Source organism: Silurus aristotelis, assembly GCF_946808225.1.
Source record: "Silurus aristotelis genome assembly, chromosome: 27".
Taxonomy (NCBI): Eukaryota; Metazoa; Chordata; class Actinopteri; order Siluriformes; family Siluridae; genus Silurus; species Silurus aristotelis.
In genome coordinates, this window is record NC_139600.1 from 16652137 (window position 1) to 16677136 (window position 25000).

General features: G+C 43.1%; 2 protein-coding genes across 42 annotated transcripts in view; both read left to right on the forward strand.

Annotated features, from left to right (window-relative positions):
• The window catches only part of mtus1b (microtubule associated tumor suppressor 1b), a 21654-nt gene extending 20538 nt beyond the window's left edge, over window positions 1–1116 (forward strand). Inside the window, exon 12 of the mRNA XM_083533349.1 lies at window positions 260–1116. Coding sequence (XP_083389475.1) covers window positions 260–425 — 166 coding nt within the window. The 3' untranslated portion in view covers window positions 426–1116. The remainder of the gene's footprint in view (window positions 1–259) is intronic.
• A 2494-nt stretch (window positions 1117–3610) lies between these two features.
• pcm1 (pericentriolar material 1) lies at window positions 3611–22342 on the forward strand. Of its 41 annotated transcripts, none has more exons than XM_083533098.1 (40): window positions 3611–3780; window positions 6684–6804; window positions 7348–7593; window positions 8196–8489; window positions 9002–9172; window positions 10303–10431; window positions 10695–10863; window positions 10951–11060; window positions 11198–11453; window positions 11598–11724; window positions 12175–12372; window positions 12457–12620; window positions 12698–12945; window positions 13031–13149; window positions 13311–13440; window positions 13549–13707; window positions 14280–14416; window positions 14700–14882; window positions 14968–15181; window positions 15323–15474; window positions 15553–15716; window positions 15869–16037; window positions 16117–16367; window positions 16451–16615; window positions 16818–16877; window positions 17169–17341; window positions 17436–17552; window positions 17664–17796; window positions 18587–18817; window positions 18940–19028; window positions 19120–19254; window positions 19420–19605; window positions 19781–19831; window positions 19943–20087; window positions 20176–20324; window positions 20698–20770; window positions 20871–21058; window positions 21167–21259; window positions 21349–21472; window positions 21567–22342. In XM_083533098.1, the coding sequence occupies exons 2-40, from the start codon at window positions 6703–6705 to the stop codon at window positions 21590–21592; spliced, it is 6030 nt and encodes a 2009-aa protein (XP_083389224.1). In that variant the 5' UTR covers window positions 3611–3780; window positions 6684–6702; the 3' UTR covers window positions 21593–22342. The 41 variants fall into 41 exon arrangements, with proteins under 41 accessions (XP_083389224.1, XP_083389192.1, XP_083389227.1 ...); XM_083533066.1 differs by having other exon boundaries at window positions 18587–18793; XM_083533101.1 differs by having other exon boundaries at window positions 16821–16877.
• Window positions 22343–25000: the final 2658 nt, after the last annotated feature.

Sequence of the window (25000 nt, forward strand, 5' to 3'; positions counted from 1 at the left end):
ACACCATCCATCTAGCCTATAGATCCCCCCCAAGTCCACCTATATCTACCCTCAGACCCCACTAATACCTCATCAATCCAATTTCTACTTATAGATCCCCCAATCCCACATACACCTACCTACAGATCCCACTATTCCACCATCTACCTACAGATTTAACCAACTCCCCTAAATCTACTCAAACCAATAAAGTCCCACTAAAAGTCCCACTAATCTCCCATCCATCCACAAATTTTGACACGTTTCTTTCCCCCTGTAGGCAGTTATCCACAGAGCAGGCGATGCTCCAGCAGACACTACAGAAAGAGTCGAAAGCCAACAAAAGGCTCTCAATGGAGAACGAGGAGCTGCTGTGGAAACTACACAACGGCCTCTCACCCCGGAACTCTGCCTGCTTTCCCAGCTCCCCTGTTTTGCCTAGATGACCTTTGACCCTGAGCCTTAATAGCATTTTAGAAAAAATAAAAAATAAACACTCTGAATTGTACGGTTTTTAAAGACCTGACCTCTCGCCATTCTAGCAAGAACATACGTTTGGGATGGAACCAATGCTGCACAGATGCACTTCCAGACCGAGGAACATGCCTTGCTCTGCCAGACTTCACTTTTTTTTTTTTTTTGCTAATCTTTATTTTTTAAGGAGGAAACACACCTCAGGGTTTGTATATAGATTTTTTCTCTCCTCATCTTGTTCTACCATCGAGTTTGCATTTCACTTTGATTTTATGAAATGTGAGGACTGTATTGTATCCATGAGTTTGAAAAAGATGAAGCTTGAATATGCTTGAAATGTAACCAACACAAAACACTGAATATAGGAATATAGAAAAAGAGAAAAACACACACTTATACATATTAATGATATAAACGTGGATGCTATTTCCTTTTCACGATCCCAGTTACTAATCAATTAACGCATGCACAGAAATCCAAAGAACTATCCGGCCTTCTCCTAAAGCTCTCAATGTATTGTCCTCTCCTGAAGACGGTTTTACCTTAATGACTAGAAACTGGAACGTTTTACGATTGAATTTCTCCTTCATCTCAAACCCAACGACTTTTACCATCTTGTGTTTTATTTCACTTAATGCATTAAACGCAAACTGAACACTGAAATTGTTGTTTTATTTCTGAGCAATCCTGACATCTGGCGGTTAAACTAGTGTATTACAGTGGATCTGAAGTCTGGTATCAGGCATAACTTTATGTTCAGTTAACATTTTGTCCTTAAAGTTGACGTGTAAGGATTTGAGTGAGTTTGAGACAAAATGTGGCGTCTAGACGACTGGGTCGGAGCATCTCCAAAACTGCAGCTCTTGTGGGCAGTGGTCAGTATCTATCAAAAGTGCTCCAAGGAAGGAACAGTGGTAACCCGGCGACAGGGTCGTGGGCGGCCTAAGATCATTATTGCACATAGGGAGCGAAGGCTGGTTCATGCTGTTCATGCTGTTGATGCTCGATGGGTCTGAACTGTTTCGGCAGCAAAAGGGGACCAACACAATATTAGGCAGTCGGTCATAAAGTTCTGCCTGTTTGGTGTACGTTTACATATTTATATAAGCATGTTCTCCAAGGTAGGAGGAAACCCTAGAACAATAAAGAAACCGTCACTGACATCAGGAGTGCTTGTGAAACTCCAATCAGGACTCCAACCCTGCAGCTGTGAGATTTCCTACAATACGCATGATCACGTTTGGTTTGAAGTTTTATTACTACTAAAATCACTTATTAATCCTTATAAATAAATAAATAAACAAATACCAACAAACTGTGTTGTGGTAAACGAAAGTAATAATCACCAACCTGGGCATCGGTGACCAGTATAGGTGCATAAGTCATATAAAGAAACATATAAATAATAATCAATTATTTATACTTAAATTAATATCCTAAAATGCCCTTGTGATTCTCTACAGATGAAACAATGATGACAAATGAGATCAAATGAAAAAAAAAAGTCTAAAAGATACGAGAGTATTTTACTGTCGATTGAAAAGAGGGATTTTCTGAGCAGTTCATTATAACTGGACCTTGAATGAAAGAATAATGGCAGAAATGTTATCTATTCCTATTTCAGCGTTATGTTCTTTAGCACTTCTAACAATGAACATTGTCCCAAAACAGCTTTACAGAGATACAGTTATCTCTCATAAGCAAGCAAGTGGTAACAGTGGCAACAACAAAAACTCCCTGAGATTCATTCATTTTAGTTCCATCATTGCTGAGGTTATCAGAAGTTTGATGATGGAGACTGGAGTATAAAACTGCCATTATACCATTGTAGATGATGGTTTATATTTATTACATTCCAAATACATCTTCATGGTTCCACAAATCCTCAGCTTCACAATTCAATTTAATTCATTTTATGTTTATTTGTTTTGCACTTTTAACAATGAACATCATCTCAGAACAGCTTTACACAGATAATGTGGTAATGAAGAATGAATAAGATGTTCTTCATTAGTGTAAGTTTGTCCCTGATGATCTCCGTTGTGAAGAACTCTCAATCCTGAGGTAGAACATCAGGATGAGTCCAGCAGGTCCAGAAAGAAGAAGGGAACAGTATCACTGAATTATTTCATGAAACTGAATTGATTTTTCTAAATATATTTTGCGAAACGAATCAAAATACTTATTTAGTTTCTTGGTTGTGACCTTTAATTGGAATTTGTAAAGTACTTTAGATTTTATTTCTCACATCATCATATAATATTCATCAAATGTAAAGAAAAAAGTGTTGTATCTGGGAAGCCACGTTCAGGACTTAATATCTTTAAAAAATATTATTCCCAGCTACACGTGAATTAGCAGATATAAAGAGAACATTTTTTTCTTTTTCATGATTTGCTCAGAAGTTACTACAAAATGCTATTTTTTTTATATGGGGTTCTCCAAATAGGAAATCAGAAAAATACCCAAACGTGAGCAAAATTATGTATATTGTGATATTACACACTTTAATAGACAGATAGTTGTGCTTTAATTATAATATTAAATTAAATTCATGTCACATTCTGAGGTCTAAACTTCTAATACACTAAAATAAACTAAAAAGGAAGATGAATTTAGATTAGTTGGTATCATCAGATTCTTCTTGGCACATATTGCACCTTATTCCCCAATGTTTTTGGAAAACAATGGAATCTATCTATTTATCTTTAATTAATTGTCTCATTAATAAACTTTAATAGCGTTGGAGATGGAAGTGTTGGAGCACAGACACCTGAGTCTACACAAGTCTGGGCCTAAAAACATATCTGAGATCATTATTATGGTAATTTAATGCTTATAGATAAAAAATTATTAAAGTGATAATAAGGGAAATATTAAGATTTTCTGTATCAACCTGAGAACATCTGCAGCTCCCACAACTTTACATGATTCTTACGACGGGAGCTTTACATCCTGACCGTAGTCTTTTCTGCATCCGCGTAAACAACTAGCGCTGCAAGGTTTGATCAATTGTAAATAATTGAAGGCAAATTATAAAAGCATTACCAGAGAAAACAACTTAACGCGCCATTATTCATAAATTCATAAATACAAAAACAGAATTTGTTGTAAGTTGTTAACTGTCTTTGAGACATTGTGCACTCGCGGATCCCTCCGCGGATCTGTGAGGAGAAAGAAAGATGGCGGCGCATTGAGGAACGGGCCGCTCAGTAAACCGAGCTCTTACTTTCGGAAAAATTCTGTAAAAACTATTCGCCGCAGTCACACCGAGTGAGTTTTAACCGGTAGCGGATGCACTACACTAGGAACGGAGCAGACTCGAAGGTAATGTGGTATCTTTGTAAGCCGAGTGTTTTTGCTGAGCCTCGCACTGCTAGTTTCGGTTCGGAATCAAGGTTATGTCCTAAACGGTGATGAAGGGCACTAGTAGGGCGCAGAGTCACACTCATTCACATCGGGCTGTAGTGCGCGTGCAAAGGGAGCGTGTTGGGGTTTGAATTTGACTCAGTGATTGCCTTTGCTGTTCAGCGTTTTGTTTTGTTCTGTTAAAATTTGTACTGTTTTCTATTATTACAATGAAGCGTGCATTTAAATATATAATTATAATACACGTGTAAAATCACGTATAGTTGACATTTAGAGGCGCTAGTTAGCTAGTAATGCTAGCCTGTTAGCTAGAACTTTAGTGGTCTGACAGAACTGGAGGAATGTAGTGAGTGGCCGGGGGTCACTGAGGGACCGAGCTCCGGGAGAAGAGCGAGCGAGCTCCGGGAGAAGAGCGAGCGAGCTCCGGGAGAATTTAGTGCAATCAATAATGAGTAAAGTCAACGAGAGCTTCCAGGAACTGCAGGGAGATAACTAGAAGCAAACTTTATTTCTGTCCATCTCTACACCTGTCCATCTCTCCACCTCTACACCTGTCCATCTCTCCATCTCTACACCTGTCCATCTCTCCATCTCTACACCTGTCCATCTCTCCACCTCTACACCTGTCCATCTCTCCACCTCTACACCTGTCCATCTCTCCACCTCTACACCTGTCCATCTCTCCACCTCTACACCTGTCCATCTCTCCACCTCTACACCTGTCCATCTCTCCATCTCTACACCTGTCTATCTCTCCATCTCTACACCTGTCTATCTCTCCATCTCTACACCTGTCCATCTCTCCATCTCTACACCTGTCCATCTCTCCATCTCTACACCTGTCCATCTCTCCATCTCTACACCTGTCCATCTCTCCATCTCTACACCTGTCCATCTCTCCATCTCTACACCTGTCCATCTCTCCATCTCTACACCTGTCCATCTCTCCACCTCTACACCTGTCCATCTCTCCACCTCTACACCTGTCCATCTCTCCACCTCTACACCTGTCCATCTCTCCACCTCTACACCTGTCCATCTCTCCACCTCTACACCTGTCCATCTCTCCACCTCTACACCTGTCCATCTCTCCACCTCTACACCTGTCCATCTCTCCACCTCTACACCTGTCCATCTCTCCACCTCTACACCTGTCCATCTCTCCACCTCTACACCTGTCCATCTCTCCACCTCTACACCTGTCCATCTCTACACCTGTCCATCTCTACACCTCTACACCTGTCCATCTCTCCATCTCTACACCTGTCCATCTCTACACCTGTCCATCTCTACACCTCTACACCTGTCCATCTCTACACCTGTCCATCTCTACACCTGTCCATCTCTACACCTGTCCATCTCTACACCTGTCCATCTCTACACCTGTCCATCTCTCCATCTCTACACCTGTCCATCTCTCCACCTCTACACCTGTCCATCTCTCCACCTCTACACCTGTCCATCTCTCCACCTCTACACCTGTCCATCTCTCCATCTCTACACCTGTCCATCTCTCCATCTCTACACCTGTCCATCTCTCCATCTCTACACCTGTCCATCTCTCCATCTCTACACCTGTCCATTGCTACACCTGTCCATCGCTACATCTGTCCATCTCTTTACCTCTACACCTGTCTATCTCTTCATCTCTACACCTCTACACCTGTCCATCTCTACACCTGTCCATCTCTACACCTCTACACCTGTCCATCTCTTCACCTCTACACCTGTCCATCTCTCCACCTCTACACCTGTCCATCTCTCCACCTCTACACCTGTCCATCTTTTCACCTCTACACCTGTCCATCTCTCCATCTCTACACCTGTCCATCTCTTCACCTCTCCCTCCATCCCTCCCTCTGTTCTCCCTCCATCTTTACACTGTCCTCTACCTGTTTTCCCCTCATACGTTATAGAGTATGCGCATGCGCATTACAACAGTGCAGCCCTCCCCTCCAATCCCCTCCTCCATAATAAACCAGTGAGCGGTTGCGCGCTCAATCGCACGTGCGGCCGCGGTGATTATTTTCGCGGGTGGCCGAAAGGGTTTCCGTGGCGACAAGGTCTCGCGCCATCTGTTGGTTCCTGAATGCGCGCGCGCAAACACCCGCGTATATATATAAAAAGGTGAGGGAGGGTTAGCATCGGAGGCTAAACTTTGTGAGGAGAGGCGGCGGTTTTCTTTTTCTCTCTTTTTTAAAGGGTTTGTTTTCGGTCGCGTCCGAGGAAACAGCGGTTTAGTTTACACGTCAAATAGTTACCCAAATTCTGGAGAGGGAAGAGAGAGGGAAGAGTGAGGGAAGAGTGTGAGAGTGTTGCTCGGGAGAATGAGCCTGTGAGGCGGCAGAGCTGCTGCACTTTCCTTCACCTCAGACTTTCCTTCTCCTTCATCACGGATTATCTCATTATTACTCCACTTTTCACATTTTATCATTCAATTTAAAAAACTTTTTCCATTAGTGTGGAAAGACTATAGGCCTTAATGTAAGGTAATTACACAAATGTACTGTCTCTCTTAAAATCAGTCTAAAAATATCATGTATTCATTTATTTATGATAAAAAATGCTAAATATACATTTAATATTTAAATATGATAATACTTAAATTTCGATGCAGTCCAGTCCTGATTAGTGCACTACCCCTGGTACTCAGTGTAGTGAGCTGCATTTATCAACAGAGTAAATACTGTATAATAAAATATACATAAACATACAAGATACTTATTATATATAAACAGACCATATCCCTGTTCAAAAGGGATTAGTTTTATTAATATTTTTTATTTTTCCTTTCCTCAAATGATTTCTGTGTTTATTTAGTATATTAAGTCCAGTGAAAATGTGTGTGTGTGTGTGTACAGTAAGTGCTGAGGGAATAAAATGGCGACAGGTGGAGTCCCGATTGATGACTGTGCAGATGAACAGGAGCTGCACAACTGGACCGTCAGCAACGGCAGCCTGGAGGATCGACTCAATAACATGGTCTCTCACTCTCTCTGTGTCTCTCTCTCTCCCTCTTTCTCTCTCTGTCTCTCACTCTTGCGCTCTCTCTCTCTCTGTCTCTGTCTCTTTGTCTATCTTTCCCTCACTCTCACTCTTGCTCTCTCTCTCTCTCTCTCTCTCTCTCTCTCTCAAACTTTCAGTTTATCGATTTTTTTTTTCTTTACTATCTCTCACTTTCTCCTACTAACTTTATCTGCCTGTTTTTTTCTTTCTCTCTCTCGCGTCTTCTTTTTTCTCCATATCTCCTTGCTCCCTCTATCTCTCCTAGACACACATAATCAATGATTTTGGAAAATGTATATGCTGTGTATTAATTATAATATAAAAAAGAAGGAAACAGATCTGCTAAATAAAGTAATTCACAAATCTCCAGAAGACATTTTTATTTATTAAAATAAATGATTAAAGGTTTGAAGGTACAGTGTAAATATGATCAAATCATAGTAGTATATAATATAAATAATGTTTTATTGTAGTCATTAGTGAGATCTGGATTGTGTATAACGAGTTTTTCTGTTTCAGGACTGGGGTGTTCAGCAGAAAAAGGCGAACCGTTCGTCAGAGAAAAACAGGAAGAAGCTCTCCGCCGTGTCTGAGAGCCGCCTGACCAACGACATCTCTCCAGAGTCGACTCCGGGGGCGGGGCGCAGACGAGCGAGAACGCCGCACTCGTTCCCTCAAATTAAGTACACTACGCAGATGTCCGTTCCCGATCAGGCCGAGCTCGACCGCCTCCGGCAGCGCATTAACTTCACCGACCTGGACGAGGTAAAACACACACACACACACACACACACACACACACACACACACTCCTCACCTGTGTAATGAGTATCAAGTGCAAATCAGGATTCACGTAAAAACGTCAAAACCTTGGTTTCCATGGTGATGTGTTCAGTTGAAACCTTTATAACTTTTATCAGTGTTAAACGAACACTCATAAGACTTTAACATGTCATCTCTGTCTGTTTTATTGTCTTAAACATTTAAATAAATGATTTTGTGGTAAGTCTTATGGAATCTGTTAATGTTTTGCCCTAGATTTTATTTTTGAGGATATATTTATACCACGTTAACAAATATTTTTAAATATTGTATAAATGTACTGAGAAAACGATGAAATAATGATTTTATTGAATAAACTAAGGAAAAACACTAAATGATTTTTTTAAACAAGGATCCACACAAGATGCTGTAAATGTGCAGTGAAAAAGAGCAAGACAGAAACACACAACGCTTTCAGTGATCTCAGTTACAAACTGAAATTTAATCCTACGGAGTCCAAACAATGACTTCACCGTGGCTGTGGAAATGTTCTGGCGTGCTTTTAGTTTTTAAAAGCTGAATCGTGTCTTTATTCTCATCCGCAGAGGAGCATCGGGAGCGACTCTCAGGGCCGTGTCACTGCAGCCAACAACCAGAGGCAGCTTTCCTCAGAGCCCAGAAAACCCTTCAACTTTCTCCCGCTGCATGTAAACACTAACAAGAGCAGAGAATCGCCTGCTTCAGCCCCGCCTGCTACCACTACAGGGGGTAAAGAGGCCAAGAAGCAAAGCCCAGCCAAGGGGTTGTTCGCTCCAGTGCCTGTCGTACCTGTCGTACCTGTTAAAGAGCCACACGGAGCTGAGAGGATCCCAGGAGATCAGACTGTTGATAGCAGCCAGGTGAGAGTCAGCAGTATATATAATGTGTACACACACACACACACACACACACACACACACACACACACACACACACATATTTGTTCTGTGTTTTGGTTTTAATGGAATTAGCAGCTGAGTGTGTGTGTGTGTGTGTGTGTGTGTGTGTGTGTGTGTGTGTGTGTGTGTGTGTGTGTCGTCAAAAGAAACTGGAGCACAGATGAAAGCTGGAGCTCTGCAGTGAATTTAGGCCACAGTTTAAAAATATGCCATGCTGTATGTGTGTGTCTCTCTCTCTCTCTCTCTCGCTCTCTCACACACACACTTTCTTTCTCCCTTTCGCTTATGGTGAAGCGAGTGCGTATCAATGTTTCTCTGTAAGCTGCTCTAGATCCTCCTCCATCTCCACTCTTTCTCTCTCTCTCTCTCCCTCCACTTCTTATTCTCTCTCCGTTGCACGTTTTCTCTCTCTCCCTTTCTCTCTGTCTCTGTCTTCTTCGTGTCAGTAATGCGTGTGTATATGTGTGTGGCAGGTGGTCAGTAAGCTGGTGCAGATCCGTGAATACATCACCAGAGCCAGCTCTATGAGGGACGACCTGCTGGAGAAGAACGACGTTCCGGCCAATGTCGAGCGCCTCTCTCACCTCATCACTCACTTGAAGGAGCAGGAGAAGTCTTACTTGCGCTTTCTGCAGAAGATGCTGGTTGGTACCTCCCCACACACACACACACACACACACACACACACACACACACACACACACACACACACACACAATTTCCTCTCTTTCTCCTTTGGCTTTTCTGCTGCATGTCTGAATTAGCAGCGAGAGTAAACCCCCCCCCCCCCCCCACTTACCCCCTCTTTCCCTCTCACACACGTGCACACATTCTCTTTTCTTCTCTTTCTATTCTAACATAATTTCTCTTCCTCAGCCTCACTCTAGTTCTGTTTCTCTCTCTGCTTCGCTTTTCTCTCTCTCATGCGCCCACATTTTATTTCTATTTCTCAGACTCTCGCTCTCATTTTGTCTCTTATTTCTCTCTCTTAATGGCTGCATTTCTCAGTTTCTCTCTTACACATTTCTTTCTCTCTGCCTTAGCCCCTCTTTCATTATATTTTCCTCTTTCATTGCCTCATTTTCTGCACTCCTTCTTTCTCTTTCTTTTCAAATATAATTTCTCTCTTTCTCCGCCTCATTCTCATACAGTTTTTCCTCATTGCGTGTTTAAACAGTGCATTTATTCACTCGTGCTGAATCCAGAGAGCTTTTATTACCTGTAATCAGAACAATAGCAGTTAAAGGACGCCCACAGTTAAAACCGTGTCACCTTTCAGAAGCTAAAACCGTCTCATTTGTTCACTCTGTTCCATTGTTTCTTCCTTTTCTTCTGTACTTCAGTTTGTTTCGAGAGTCAGGGCTTTGATCTGATGGCGTTGTGTGATGAGTTGGTTAGTTTCAGTTGTGTGTTTAAGTGTTTTGGGCAAAGCTGCTCTGTGTGTGTGTGTGTGTGTGTGTGTGTGTGTGTGAGTGAAGGGTTTCTTTCCTGTGAGCTTGATAAATGTGGTAAGCTGTATGTAGGACACTCTCTCTCTCTCTCTCTCTCTCTCTCTCTCTCTCTCTCTCTCTCTCTCTCTCTCTCTCTCTCTCTCTCTCTGTGTGTGTGTGTGTATGGGTCTCTCGCTCTCACGCTGTCTTTTTTTTCATGGTTTGTTTTGTATGTTACCGCGATGGTTCTCCTCGTGGTCCTGAGGAGCTTTCGAAGGGCAGACTTTGATTGTTGAGCGAGAGGTCGATATTAAACCCGGTAACAAACTCGCTCTACGTTCCAGGCGAGAGAGGAGGAGGAGGAGGAGGAGGAGGACGAAGGTGCCACGGTGGACTCGGCGGTGTGTTCGGGCTCGATGGCCGAGAGCACATCTCTGAACTTAGAGCCTCGGTCAGAAGCCGCAGACCCCACCGTGAGTATCCATAATGCACCCTGTCCCCTCTCTCGCCTCCTCAGTCAGCGCAGACGTGTGTCCAGTGTCACGGTTTTTATTATTTTATTATAATGAGTGTGTCGATGTTGGGGATCAGCTGATCTTAGTTCATGGCTGTTTGTGTGCTTGTGTGTCCTCCTGCTCATTTGTCCATCCTTGTTTCTTCTTTATTTTATTTTTTTTTTGCTGTTCATCGTTTAATCTTTGTCTTTAGTCGTCTCACTTTTCCCTCCCTTTCTCAGTGTTACCGGGTCGTGGGTCAGCAGAAGGAGGAGTTGGAGAACCTGCGCAAGCAACACGACCTCCTGCAAAAGATGCTGCAACAGCAGGAGGAGCTGCGAGAGCTGCAGAACAGACAGGCAACCCTGCTCACCATGCAGAACCGAGCAGAACACGCCATGGACGACACCGGTTAGGCTCTCTCTCTCTCACACACACACACACACACAGTTGTTTATTATATTGTTTGCTGCGTCTTACTGTGAGTGTGTGTTTTAGTTGTAACAGAGACTACAGGAAGTGTGTCGGGTGTCAGTATTACTTCAGAACTCAATGATGAACTCAACGACCTCATACGCCGCTTCCACAACCAACTCCATGATTCCCAGGTACGCATGCGCGCGCACGCTTACAAAGACACACATACACGCACACAGTCACTTTTCTACACTCTGTTTTCAAGCAAAGGTTTGATATTAGCAGAGGCTCCACTAAGCTACTCCACTTGTGGTAATTTGTGTCTCAGTCCCAGGCGGTTCCTGATAACCGGCGTCAGGCTGAGAGTCTGTCCCTGTCCAGAGAGGTGTCTCGATCTCACTCTAGCCACAGTCCTCGAACACCACAAACCCTTGGCGCTGCCGCAGATGCTGCTGCTGTTTCCTCCTCTTCTGCTAGCGCCAAGCTCACAAAACTACAGGAGCTCCAGGACAAGAAGCAGACCATGGACAAAATCCTGCAGGAGCTTCATTCCCTCCGAGACCAGACACTAAACAACAGCTCATGTATGTATTTTTATATATAAATATACATAAATAAATATTTATAAACATAAAATAAACCCAACATACATTACAAACAATATAATTTATGTTCTATTTATTCTGTTCTGTGTGTGTGTGTGTGTGTGTGTGTGTGTGTGTTTCCAGGCCATGGTGCATCTCAACGAGGTTCTGAGCGTCCCTCGGCACCGGGTCGAGAGGGGAATAGCGCATGTGTTGCGAGACAAGAGCCTTTACCTTTTGAGGACGGAGGAAACCCAGCTGAAAAACTGAGGTACTGAATGAACAGAATCCATTGTTATAGCATCGGTTCTGCCAGTTAATCAGCACCGATAGTTGTCCCCTGAGTTATGTCTGCTCTGAGAAGGTCAGCTGTCATTACAAGAGTACAGTTGCAACCTCTAGAGTCAAATACTTGAGACTATGTGCTGTACCTCATTCATGTGCATAAAATGAAAATTCATAAGAAAATGTTAGTAAAATTTGAAATTAAAACACTACTTTTAAAGCAATTATTAACTTTAGTTTATGTTCCAAATAGAAACTATTGTTTGATTAATTGGTTATCGGCAAATAATCCACCCCGCTATCAGTATCGGTCAACTCCACTATCAGTCGACCGCTAATATACATTTATACTGATTTCTAATATCTCTCTCTCTCTCTCTCTCTCTCTCTCTCTCTCTCTCTCTCTCTCTCTCGTAATGTCTCTCGTCCGCCGCAGGAAGTTGAAGGAGGTTCACAAGCGGCTGAACGAATTGAGAGAGCTGGTGCAGTACTACGAGCAGACGTCAGACATGATGGTGGACACAGTGAACGAGAACGTAAACGAAGAAGAGGAGGATGAGACTGAAGACGGGTCACTCTTCGAAGCCATGTTTGATTCAGAACAGGAGAACCGAGAACCCACCACTAACATCAGGTAACCGTCGTATTACCTCGCTGCTAAACAACTACTCTGGATTATGCACTTAACTGAAGACACGTGTGTGTGTGTGTGTTTTAGGAACCCTGCTCAGTCTCATTCAACTTCTAACTGGATGGACATGAACACCATGACAAACGCCTGCAGCAGCTCCAACAATAGAGTTAGCAGGTTAAACTCTCAGTGTGAGGTCAACAACCGCTCAGCTGTGAACCTGCACAGCCTCAACGTCCCCTCTGTGATAGGTCAGCATCACATTTATTACCTGTCTCTCTCTTTCTGTCTGTCTGTCCATCAACCTGACCTGATTCCCTGTGTTCAGAGTGTCAGTATAACCGGGATGGCCCATACAACGGTGTCAAACACGGGAACGGAGAGGAAGACGACGAGGATGAGGAAGACGAGGATGAAGCAGAAGGTCCGAGGAGAGGAAGAAGAGAGAGCTCAGGTTCAGGGTCCAGTCGTCGGAGCAGCATCGCAGATGACGCTGAGTTTGCTCAGAAAGTCCACCGTCTGCAAACAGCCAAGCAGAAGCTGCAGCATCTCCGTGAGCTTGTCGCCATGGTGCAGGTCCGTAAGGGTCAAACCTGGTTTAAAAAAAAAAATAACAATAAATGGATAAAAGCGTTAGTTAATTAAAGCTTTGGTCGTGCAGAGTGATGACACGGACACCACGGCAGCCAATGAGGACGAAGGATTGCAACAGCAGCCCAACAACACCCGAGCGACTGCACCTCAGGCCAAGAAAGAACTCGCACTCTCTGACAAGGCCAGGTGTGTGTGTGTGTGTGTGTGTGTGTGTGTGTGTGTGTGTGTGTGGTCATGATGGAGGAATAAAAAATATATATTATAACTTATAAACATGAATAACATCTGGGGAAATAATGTGGCTGTTCAGAAAGATAAATGGATACGCGCGTGTGTGTGTGTCTCAGGGAGAAGTTGTATGAGGAGAAGTTGAGGCAGCAGCAGCAGGAGCTAAAGCAACTTCATGAGGAGAGACAGAGGCTGATTGAGATCCAGGGCAAAATCCAGGATCTGCAGTGGGCATGTCCTGATCTACAGGTACCTGCCCCCTTCCTGTCACCCCCAGCACCACAAAACATACATTTTCCTCCAAAATACACCATTTCCTTCATTTTTCTCTCGGTAAATCTGAAGTTTTCTGTGCAGTCGTCTGTCTCGAGTGCAGCCAGTGGTGTGATAATGATGAAGAAGCTTCCTGCTGCAGCTTCCACTCCTGCTGTCGCACCGTCCACATCAACCAAAAGCAACACCGCCGTGCTCAAACAAACCACCGAACCTCCACCCGTCACAGTCACTGACAATGAGGTACCTTTTTTTTTTTTTTTTTTTTTTTTTTAAATAATGAATATATATGTATAATGAAATAATAAAGTGTGTGTGTATGTATGTATATATGTGTGTATGTGTGTGTATATATATATATATATATATATATATATATATTTATATATATATATATATATATATATATATATATATATATATATAATACACATATATACACACACACACACACACATATATATATATATATATATATATAGATATATATATTAACAGAAATGTTACAGCAAGAAAATGCTCCCATATATGAGGCTTTTTAAGTCCTTCTGCTCCTCCTGAGCCAATGTTATTGACTAACACGTCCCGTTTACGTGAACACATGACTGCTCTGTTAACGCAATTTCTGCAGGAAAAAACTTTAAAAAAAAATTTAGATAATATAGATAATTTTAGAAAATAGAGCTTTTAATCCGTGGTTCACGTGTGTACTGAAATCGTGATCTTTAAGGATTACAGATCAACTGCATCCATTGCACCACTAGTACCTAGTAAAATTACAAGTTTTTTTTTTATGTCTTATGTGTGTCTCACAGTTGTGGTCAGAGATGCGCAGACACCAGGTCCTGCGTGAGGAACTGAGGCAGAGGCGGAAACACCTGGAAAGTCTGATGGCTGAGCAGCAGAGGAGGAGTGATGCTCACCCTACACACAGCTTCCCCCGGGACGATAGGTATACACACACAGAAAAATCCTCTGAAACTCCCTGAAATAATGTTTTTCTTGTGTACCAAAGAGGTAAAAAATTAAATGCACCATGCAATACTGTGATTTATATTTTTAATACAAATGTATTAATTAAAACAAGAAATCTAGGCATTTTATTTATTTAGATGATTTACTCATTGTGACCTGAATATAGAATTTTCAGTCCCAAGGATTTATTTTTCATAACAGTATAAACAGGTGTTAATGATTGTTATTATTGATTTATCTGTAATTTGTGGACGTGTCAGGACCATGGCGACATGGGGTGGATCTACACAGTGTCCACTAGGTGAGGAGGAGGACGATTACACGTCTGAGCTCGGTGCACAGGAGGACGAGGATGAGGACCAGGGAGCGGAATCGAGCTCCTCTAACGAACCGCACTCGTACACTAACGAGAAACCCTGCAGCAGCGGGAAGAGCAGGGACGGGTGTGTATATGCACATGTGCACAGGCTTTTAAAAGGAATGTCCTGTTGTTTGTTACATATAATCAAACGTTCACTCCATCGATAGTGCAAAGAGATCTTCTCCACGCTGCACCAGATCTCAGTCTCGTCCCAATCCCAGAGAGGCAAAGAGGCAGGAAAACCTGCGCTGGGCCGCAGACCTGTCTGCCTCAGAGAGTGCCACACACACTCACACACACTGGCAGGAGCAGACCACACAGCTGCAGAGACAGCTGGATTTCAGCACTGCCATGTGTCAGATGCTGCTGCAGGATCAGCAGGTAGACATGTTCACACAAACACACACTTTATATACTGTGTAATTATTTATTTATTTATATATATATATATACACACACACACACACACACACATTTTTCACTCAAGATTTTTTCTTTCTCTCTGTGTGTGTGTGTGCGCAGACTCTTTCATGCATGCTGCAGTCAATGTTAACGACACCCTATAACCCTATAATGATGCAGAATAACCTGGGCACATCACAGGTGCCCCTTATCATGCACCAACTCAACCAGTGTTACACACAACTTGCCTGGCAACAGAACAACGTTAACAGGTACACACACACACACACACACACACACACACACACCTCCCACATAGTGACTGGTTACTGATTATCTTATGCTTGCAGATTAAAGCAAACTCTGAACGACCTCCTTCGACAGCAGCAACAGGTGGCGTCAGGGCAACAGCAGCATCAGAACGCAGCACAGGATTCCATCTCTCCTTCCCCGTTTTTGCCCTTTCCTACCATTAACATGCTTGGCATGAGCAACTTTTCCCCTCTTGCCACTGGTCAGTGTGACACACACATCATTTAGTATTAAGTTGCCTAAGTAAAAGTACTGTGATTGTGTTCTGATTGGCTGCAGCAGCATGGGGTGGGAACTTGGTTGTATTTCGAGATGTGTATTTGACGTTTTTTTTTTTTTTTTTTTTTTTTTAAGGTTTTAATCACTCACCCATGTTCCCACCAATGGGCTCAGAGATTCAGCAGGCACCAGGAGCTCGGGCCAGCCCGGATCAGCATCCTGATCCCAACATGTCCCTCAAAACAGAGTACATGAGCTTTCCGCCTCCGCTTCAGAGAACCCCTCTCAACAACACTCATACACGGTACACGGTGCTTCTGTAGTGTCTTATTTACTCACACAGATTTCTTCTAAAAACTCACTGTTCTTCTCTTCTGTCTTAGCTCTCAAGATGACCCTAAAAACTCCAGCTGGATGAACTCCTCATTAAATAGGTCATGTGACCAGCGAAGCAGTGACCATGAGCGTCTGGAATCCCATGATTCTTTGAGCAGCGTGCCTGACCGTGTCGACCCGGCCACGGTCACCAAGAGCTTCAGACCCGGGCGCAAAGCCTCAGCTCAGGCTAGCCTCGCCTCCAGGGACAAAACGCCGAAGAACCGCCGCCGGAGGAGCAAGAACCACAATAACACATGTGAGGGGGCCAAATAGATCATTGTTTCTCAGTATCGTTAAAATATAAATGGTATCGACTCTGAAGGTTGTTTCTTCCAGCAGGTTTGGACAGTGACAGCGTCTCGAGCGCCACAGAGCGGGAAAAGGTTAGAGTTCGAGAGCGATCTGCTCAGCCGAGAGCACGGGATACGAACCAGAGCCTCCTGGACAAGCTTACCCAGGAGAAACTGGACAGCAAGCCCAAAAATCACAACGACGTCTCCTCAGGTCTGGAGAGATTTAATAAAGTAGAGTTGACATAACTACTGTCTGGTCCATTTTGTAATTCATCCAGAGTCTGTTTGCATTTTTTTTTCTCACCATGTTCCATTGTGTGTGTGTGTGTGTGTGTGTGTGTGTGTGTGTGTGTGTGTGTGTGTGTGTGTGTTTGTCTGCTTCATTTTTTTGGTTCTTAATTTGTCTCGCCCAGCAGCGTATGCATGGAGAACCCCCTTCCTCTCTAACCAAATCGCATGCACCGAAACTCCAGGTAAAACACTAAACCCTGCTTTCTGTCTGCTCGTTTTTAACACAGAATGTCACCGGACCTGTACTTAACTGTTTCAACACACATCATCTGTATAATTGTGTGTTAGTTTAGTGCTATTTTGTATTGTGGCTTTTAAAAATTCACACCTCCCTCAATGAGACTGACTGGTTTAGAGAGGCCACGCCTCCTTCACTTAAGGCTGGCTCAAAGGCCACACCTTTTTTTTTTAGTGTTTTCAATTTCGATCCAAATCAATATAATTTACCAAGGTTTAATTCCTTGTGTGTGTAGACGGCAGCAGTGACTTCTCTCTGTTCGAGGCTCTGAGGGAGACAATCTACTCCGAGGTGGCCTCTCTGATCTCACAGAACGAGTCTCGTCCTCACTTCCTCATCGAGCTCTTTCACGAGCTGCAGCTTCTCAACACCGACTACCTTCGCCAGAGGGCGCTCTACTCCTTACAGGTCAGGCCCAGCATCCCTGTCTGATTCCTGGCTAAAACCCTTGCTTGAGATCGTGTAATATTTTTACCAGTGTCTCGCTCATTCTGTTGTTTAGGAAATCGTAACCAGGCACCTGACCGAGAAGAGCGTCGCCGAGGAGCCGGGCTCGTCACTTGGACCGGGCTCACAGTCTGAACTCACTCCCAGCGAGAGTCTCGCCACTACGGATAATGTGAGCCCCACCCCACCCCACACACACACACACACACACACACGCTCAGTAATATGCGAGGTCAGTCGGTGTGGTGATTTATTTGGAACTCCTGTATATGACGTAAATCAGGATGTATCTGAGAAGGACGTGAGGATGAAGGTCAATTCTAGGAAGAAGAGAGCTGTAGAGGGAGACTCTGTGGACAGTGAGAGCCTGTTGTCTACATCCTCTAACCTAGAGCTGTTCGCCAGGGATGACCTCGGTAAGAACTCCGCGTTCCCAGTTGTTTTATTAACATTTAATGATTCTGAATTAGGGGTGTGTGTGTGTGTGTGTGTGTGTGTGTGTGTGAGCTCATGAGCTGAACAGTGGTATGAGCTTGTGTTGCTTGGCTTTAACCATTCTGGGTTTTTTTTAATCTAAAAAAATTCTAAAATTAAAAAGTCTAAATTTAGCCGTTCTAGGTCTAAATTTTCCGATGTCCATGTAACACTGTCTCTGCTCATTGAAACGCTTATGCAGCACTTTAGAATGTTTGTTTGTTTCGGGTGGTGGTGGTGTTTGTAGTTCTCTTTGGTGTAGTAATTTACTGTATTATGACTACAAATGAGACCAACATGCAACAGCCAATCAGCTTTCTGTTATTGGAGAGAATCTCTCTTGGGTTTTACTACAGACGTAAAACCGATTTTATTTTTCAGAAATGGCGAAACTTGGCTTTGAAAATAAACAACCTTTAGGGCTCAGGCCAGTTGCTAACAACGTATTTGTGTGTTTTTGATGTCGAGATATCAGTCATAAATTTCATTCTTCATGGTCTTGGGGTCTTATATATGATTTCATGAAACCTGCAGAAACCCTGAACTTTATTTGTGGTTCCTCACTTCCCACTAAAATGCCATTTTTTTCCCTCATTATTTTCCCTCTGTTTTCTTCCACTCTCTATCTTCTCTTTATTATTCTCTTTCTCTCCTTTTTTGTTTCCCATCTTGTTTTTTCCTCCTCTGCTCTTTCCATCCCCCTCTCCCTCCTCTCTCTCGGTCTGTGTGTAGGTAACACGGTGATACATTTAGATAAAGCTATGGTGCGAATGCGGGAGTTTGAACGTATGAAGCTAAAAGCTGGGGTTCCTGCTGCTGCTGCTGCTGCTGCTGCTGCTGCTGCTGCTGCTGCTACTGCCTCTACAGCGCCCCCTGTCTTTAATCACCAGCTTTCCGCTGTTCTCCCTGCTGTTCCCTCTGCTGCTGCTGCTGCTCCAGGTGATGATCTAGTGCTTAACCAAGGTACACATGTCATACACTCAGTCATGGGTCACATCTCAGACCTCTGTGACTCTGTGATATTTCACATAGAGAGGATATTAGTGGATAAAGCTGACTTGTTTGATAATTGTGTGTGTGTGTAGGTCAGGACATACGTTGCCCTCAGATTGACACACAGCATTTGGACAGACAGATCAAAGCCATCATGACTGAGGTGATTCCCTTCCTGAAGGTAAGAGCACTTGCTGTGGAGAAGTTCACACAAGTTCTGGTTTATCCTAATTTTGTACTCAGATGTGTGTGTGTGTGTGTGTGGGTGGCAGGAACACATGGGTGATGTGTGCTCTACACAGCTCCTAACCTCGGTGAGGCGCATGGTCATTACGCTGACGCAACAAAACGATGACAGCCGAGAGTTCATGCGCTTCTTCCACAAACAACTAGGGGGCATCCTGCAGGTATATATAATTTTATATATATATATATATATATATACACACACACACACACACACACACACGCACACACGCATTCCTTTCTGGGAATACATTGGCTTCATGTGTAACCAGCAGGCAATATGTTAATACGTCTTGCTGTGTGTGCGTGTGTGTGTGTATGCACAGGAGTCCCTGAGTAAGTTTGCAGGCCGAACGCTGCAGGACTGCGGTGAGGATCTGCTGGTGGAGATCTCAGAGATCCTCTTCAACGAACTCGCCTTCTTCAGGCTCATGCAGGACCTCGACCAGAACACACACCATACCAAGAGACACACACCTACCACGCCAACTAAACACACACCCTCCACTGAGGTACACTCGATTTGTGTATGCGTTTGTGTAGCAGGTTCAGTAGTTTACTGTTAAAATTAATATGAAACTATCCTTTTTTTTATTGCCACAAAAAGTATAGTTTGTCAGTAAATATTATCTGCTGGAGTTTTGTTGATTTGTAACTTTGGTGATTTTGTGTATTTTTTTTAAAAAGAAGTCTGAAGGAGAAAAGACCTTCTCACCTTCGTATTTTGACGAGGATAAAGTGAGTATGATTTTAAGCACTAATTAAACTTTCTGAATCATTGACTCTTATAATGCACTGAATAATGTGTGTGTGTGTGTGTGTGTGTGTGTGTGTGTGTGTGTGTGGTAGGACCGTGATGAGACCGAGCAGAGACAGACGAGTCATTGCCTTGAGGAAGAGAGAGAACAAACTGATGAGAAACTGAGCAGGGAGGCCTCGGAGGAGGAAGAGGAGGAGGAAGACGAAGAAGAAGATGGACTTCCATTGTCTATAAGTGTGTTTGTGTTTTTTTTTCTCCTGGGTCTGTCTCAGAGAAGTGTACAGTTGAACAGTTTATCTTTTGTGTGTGTGTGTGTGTGAAGGCTTGTCCAAAGCTGAAACACAGGCGCTGAATAACTACGGTAGCGGTGAAGATGAGAATGAGGTAGAGGAAGTTGAGGAGTTTGAAGCCGGATCTGTGGAAGTGCAGACGTCCCTGCAGGCCTCAGACAATCACGCAGAACATTCACAGGTATGTGTGTTGTGAATGAAGAACTGGACACATGACATTCTGTCTGCACAGTCTTTGACTTCTGAGGTCTGTAGTACGATTTGAGGAACTAAATGTGGAAAGTCTCAGCTGTACACTGCAGTTTTGTTGTACAACACACCACCCAAGAGCTGTAACTTCAGCAGCAGTGAGGTGAACCAGCGCTGAGGGTGTATCACTGAGATCCACTGATATGTTTAACAACATGACCTGTTTTTCATTTGACGTCCCTGGACTGCAATCACTTAGAACTTTTGGTCAAATAGTGCTTTTGGATCTAATATCTAATCTCCTGTTGTTATGGTGATGGTTCTTGTTCTCCTGCTCTATTGAAATGTGAATGTTTGTGTTGCAGGATAATGAAGCTTCACAAAACGCAGCTGCGCAGGATTTAGAGTCCAACCAAGAGAGCACAGGAAGTTCTGAAGGTGAGTGTGCACATTTTTGAAACACTTTTTTTAAATTCACACTGCATTATTTATAACATTTATACAGTGTGTATAACCTGTTATAAATTCTCTATTCAAGCATTGAAGAGCTCTAAGTCAGAGTCTATAGAGGTGATGGAGGACGAGCGAGACACCGGAGCAGCTCTCACACACACAAACAGCAAGGAGGAATCTGCTGACTCTCTGGACCCCCCCTCACAGGAAAGTCCTCACGGGTCCACCACAGCCAGCCCTCAGACTGACTCGCCCGTTCTGGTTAACGCAGACGTACGAACACACACACACACACACACACACACACACACACACACACTTATATTTAACCTGCATTCTCAGTACATCATGGGTGAAGGTTAATGCATGTGTAAATGACAGGAGGTTGGATCTGGAAACACCAGTCAGAAATCTGATGAGGAGGACTTCGTCAAGGTTGAAGATCTTCCTGTGCAGTTCTCGGTGATGTGCGAGGTGTGTGTGTGTGTGTGTGTGGCCTAAACACTCATCATCATTACACCCCAGTGTAAATAAATAAATATATAAATAATGTGTGTGTCCAGGAGGAGCTGTGTAAACACATCCTAGAGGAACAGAGGAACAATAATCTGACCACCGAGATCCTGGGTGGAAACGCTGAAGGTCTGAGTGGCCTTGTGGGCAACGCACATGCTCTCAAAGAGCCTGGTAATGCTACACAACTTCATTACACACTTTCCTTTTTTTGTAACTCTACACAATTCTTCAGAAAGGAATTCATTTATTCCTTTTCTTCTTCCAGAAAGCGTCGAAGCCCAGAGCGCATGAAGACGGCTGATTTGAGTCACCGCATCTCGACACTACAGCCCCATATTTATCTTAACCTACATTTATTTTACACACACGTGATTTATTTTTTTTTTCTAAATCTCACACACAGAAATTACATCGCTCAATGTGACCTTCACAATCGAGTTCAGCCTGAGCCTTGCTGATGTTTTTTTTCTCTCTCTCGTTTATCTTTTATTTATCTGGAACTAATCTGACGGTTTGTTCGAGAAGGAACGCTGTAATTCAAAATAAGTTTCACTCTGTTGTTCTGAACTTTTAAATGCCGAGCCTCACACTGGAAACCTTTCAGCCACACATGGAGTGTTCTGTTCTTTTAATTATTATTCTTTCGGGGGTCTTTCTGTCTTCTGAAAGGTCTTAGAACCTCCTGCTCTTCCTCCTCTTCCTTTAAGCACTTTATGCTCCAGAAACACGTCAGCTTTTAGATCATCTCAGATAAAACAAGGCGTTCATCAGCTTGTTAAATCTCTTTTAGTTTGAGATGAAATTGTCCTTTCGAGAGAAATTGAGCGCTTTTCTCTCCTCCCTCCTCCAGGGGGTGTATTTCAGCCTTAATGCATTCTTTTAATGTTTATTTTCCCCCTGTTTCTTTTCTCATTTTAGCGTTTTTTTTCCCCTTACTGGTGAAATTCCTGGTACTCGGGATCTGTTTTAACGGGTTTGAATGTTAGTGAAGGTTTTAAAGTAAACAAATAAAATGTTAATTTTTACTTTATCCCTCAAAAATGTCTTCCAGGTGACTTTTTTTTACAGTTTCTTTTACAGTATGCAGTTTGTTTTCCTCAAACTTTCCTGGGGTTGATAAATTTTAATCTTAAATAATAAACACTTTGAACCTCCATCAGTAGGAACTTCTTTTCTGTGTAAAGAAGAAGCTCCACCCACTCACTCTTTGATCTCAAATTTGTTTCTAAGACGTCTGGGTTAGAGCAGGACTAAGCATTTACCAACAGTTCTTCAAGATAGGAGAACCAGAAAGCTGGTGAAGTTATGGACACTGGAGGTTCATTGATTTGTGTGAAAAGAAAAGGTTTGTCTGTCTGGTCCAAACCCAGAAGAGTGAAGAACTCCTGTAGCACAAATTGCTGAAGTTCTGATAGAAAGGATTCAAAACACACCCAGCTTGGGACACTTGAGAACCAGAACCATGGACTGGACTATGGAACACTGGAAGAAGGAGGTCTGTGTGGGTGTGGTTTACCTGGTGAAGAGATGGCACCAGGATGCACTATGGGAAGAAGGTGAAATGGAGAACTGTTGTGGAACCCAGTTGGGGAGATCACACACGAGTGCTGAGATTCTGTAAAATACAACCTCGATCAAGAACATTTGGAGCAATAATGCTTTTAGGATGGCCAGCAGCTTCACCAGCTGATGTTCATGACCTTCTCCACACCACCACAACATTGAGAGAATAGAAAGGTGAGAGTGAGTGAGTTATTGTAAGCACCCACTAAGTTTCTATATCTCACAGTTAGCACCTTCAAACTCTCTGAAACAGGAAACCGACAGTGAAGCTCTGAAACTCAGACCTGAGTTGCATCCTGTCTTGTAATTCTATAATTTCTGGAACATCACAGAGACCTCCATCGAGGGATACAAAATATTTGTGGAATAATTGTTACAAATCTGAAGCACGCCATTGTTTAATTTTTATTTCTTGAGAAGTAACAGTGGCTTTGTTTTGAGTGAAAAAATAAGTGTGTTAGCCACAAACCTGCATTCAGGACCCCCGAGGTGATAAAGGTTCCAGTGGCCTCCACCAATAATGTGAAAGATCCTGTCTACATTAAAAGCATCACAGTTTTACTCTGTTTTTTACTCTGTCAGAGGGACCATCAGGTTCTCGGTCACCTCTCTCACTCAGGCCCTTCTCCAACTGCTCAGTTTGACCTGATGACCAGCTCTTAGAACAATCCTGGCTGTGCCACACTTCTTCGTTTTGTGAATTATGGAGGCCACTGTGCTCTTGGGAATCTTGTGATGTGGTTGGGTTTTGTGTTGTGTGTACAATGTCATTCCTCATGAGACTAAGATTTAGGTTTTTTTGTTTTCCTCTAAACAGGATTTTTCTCAGTGTTTTTCGAGGCTTTGCTTTACTTGAACTCTTGCAAGTCAGTAATGCAGTGTGGACAAGATAATTGCATGATGAAGGTTGAGCTCCAGCCCCAGCAGATCAGTTTAGTACATAGAGGCAGTTCACATGTTGTCCCCTAGAGGGAGATATATTTCATTATTGTTTTTTCTTTACGGTTGTGATTTTCGAAGTTCCTGCACCACCCGCGTGTTATTGTGGGACTTGATGGCTTAGTAGTCAAAGCCTTGCCTCTGGACTCAGAGGTGGCTGGTTCGAATCTGGCTCGTCCCCATGTTGGTGGCTTGCAAGGTCATCTGTGAGATGGAGTGTTTGGGTGAAGACTGAGGAAAATGGTGTCTCACAACCTCAGATAAAATGTGGGTGATTGGTTTTAAATTTCTATATATAATTTTTAGTTGTGTGTGCTTATCCCTCCCTCTACTTTAACCCTAATATTAATAACCCCAGCCCAAACTTCAGCTAACCCCAAACCATACCTTCACCTTTACCCTAAAAATTGTCTATAAACAACTAACCAAGAGAGTAATAATAATCTCTCACCAAGAGAGTGAACATAGAGTGAGAGGTGAGGACTCGAGTAATCTGAAAGCAGTTGCCATGAGGGGTGCCGTTTCTTTTTCTAATGGAATTGAACCCTCAGTAATCAATGCAGTGGTAGAGACTGATGTTCTTCCTTACCATGAAGAAAAACACAGCCCCAGAGATGGAAGAGGAAGGACAGATGATCCCGTTGGGAAGGGAGTTCCAAATTTTAAGTGGTCATGGCATCCTGTTCAGGTGATAGAAATGCCTCCAGGGCAAGTGGTCATGGGCAGAACGTCTATGCCACAGTTGTAGAGACAATGTGACAAGCTCATCTTTAACCTTTGCCATGAGACCCTAGATAAAGACATTGTATGATGTGGTGGGCTCCCAGCTGATGGGAGCAAATAACACTCCCACTCCTCAGTGGCCCAATAGCAAAGTGATGTAGGCCAGGGGTGTCCAAACTACTGCCTGTGGTTCAACTGTGGCCCGCCATCCATTTTTAATTGGCCCGTTTCAAATAAAAAAATATAATGGTCTATTACTGTTACATAATATTTGCGCTAAAATGTATTTTACTTCTTAGTTTCAACACGAGATGGAGCTACTGTCTTGAACAAGGCAGCGTCTCCACAAAGCAGGAAATCGAAGAATAAATTTGCTCAGGGTCACCAGAAATTGCGAAACCAAAAAGACGCAAGATCACAAGTCAGTGCAGAAAATTTCAGACTCGGTGGAAAAATGAATATTTTCTCATAGAA

Bases quoted from the DNA above. Each gene is read 5' to 3' on its own strand.
- pcm1 (XM_083533061.1), top strand. From the start codon at position 6,703: ATGGCGACAGGTGGAGTCCCGATTGATGACTGTGCAGATGAACAGGAG. The intron at 11,061-11,197 runs GTACGCATGCGC...TTTGTGTCTCAG, and splicing joins ACCAACTCCATGATTCCCAG to TCCCAGGCGGTTCCTGATAA. The intron at 14,417-14,699 runs GTATACACACAC...TGGACGTGTCAG, and splicing joins AGCTTCCCCCGGGACGATAG to GACCATGGCGACATGGGGTG.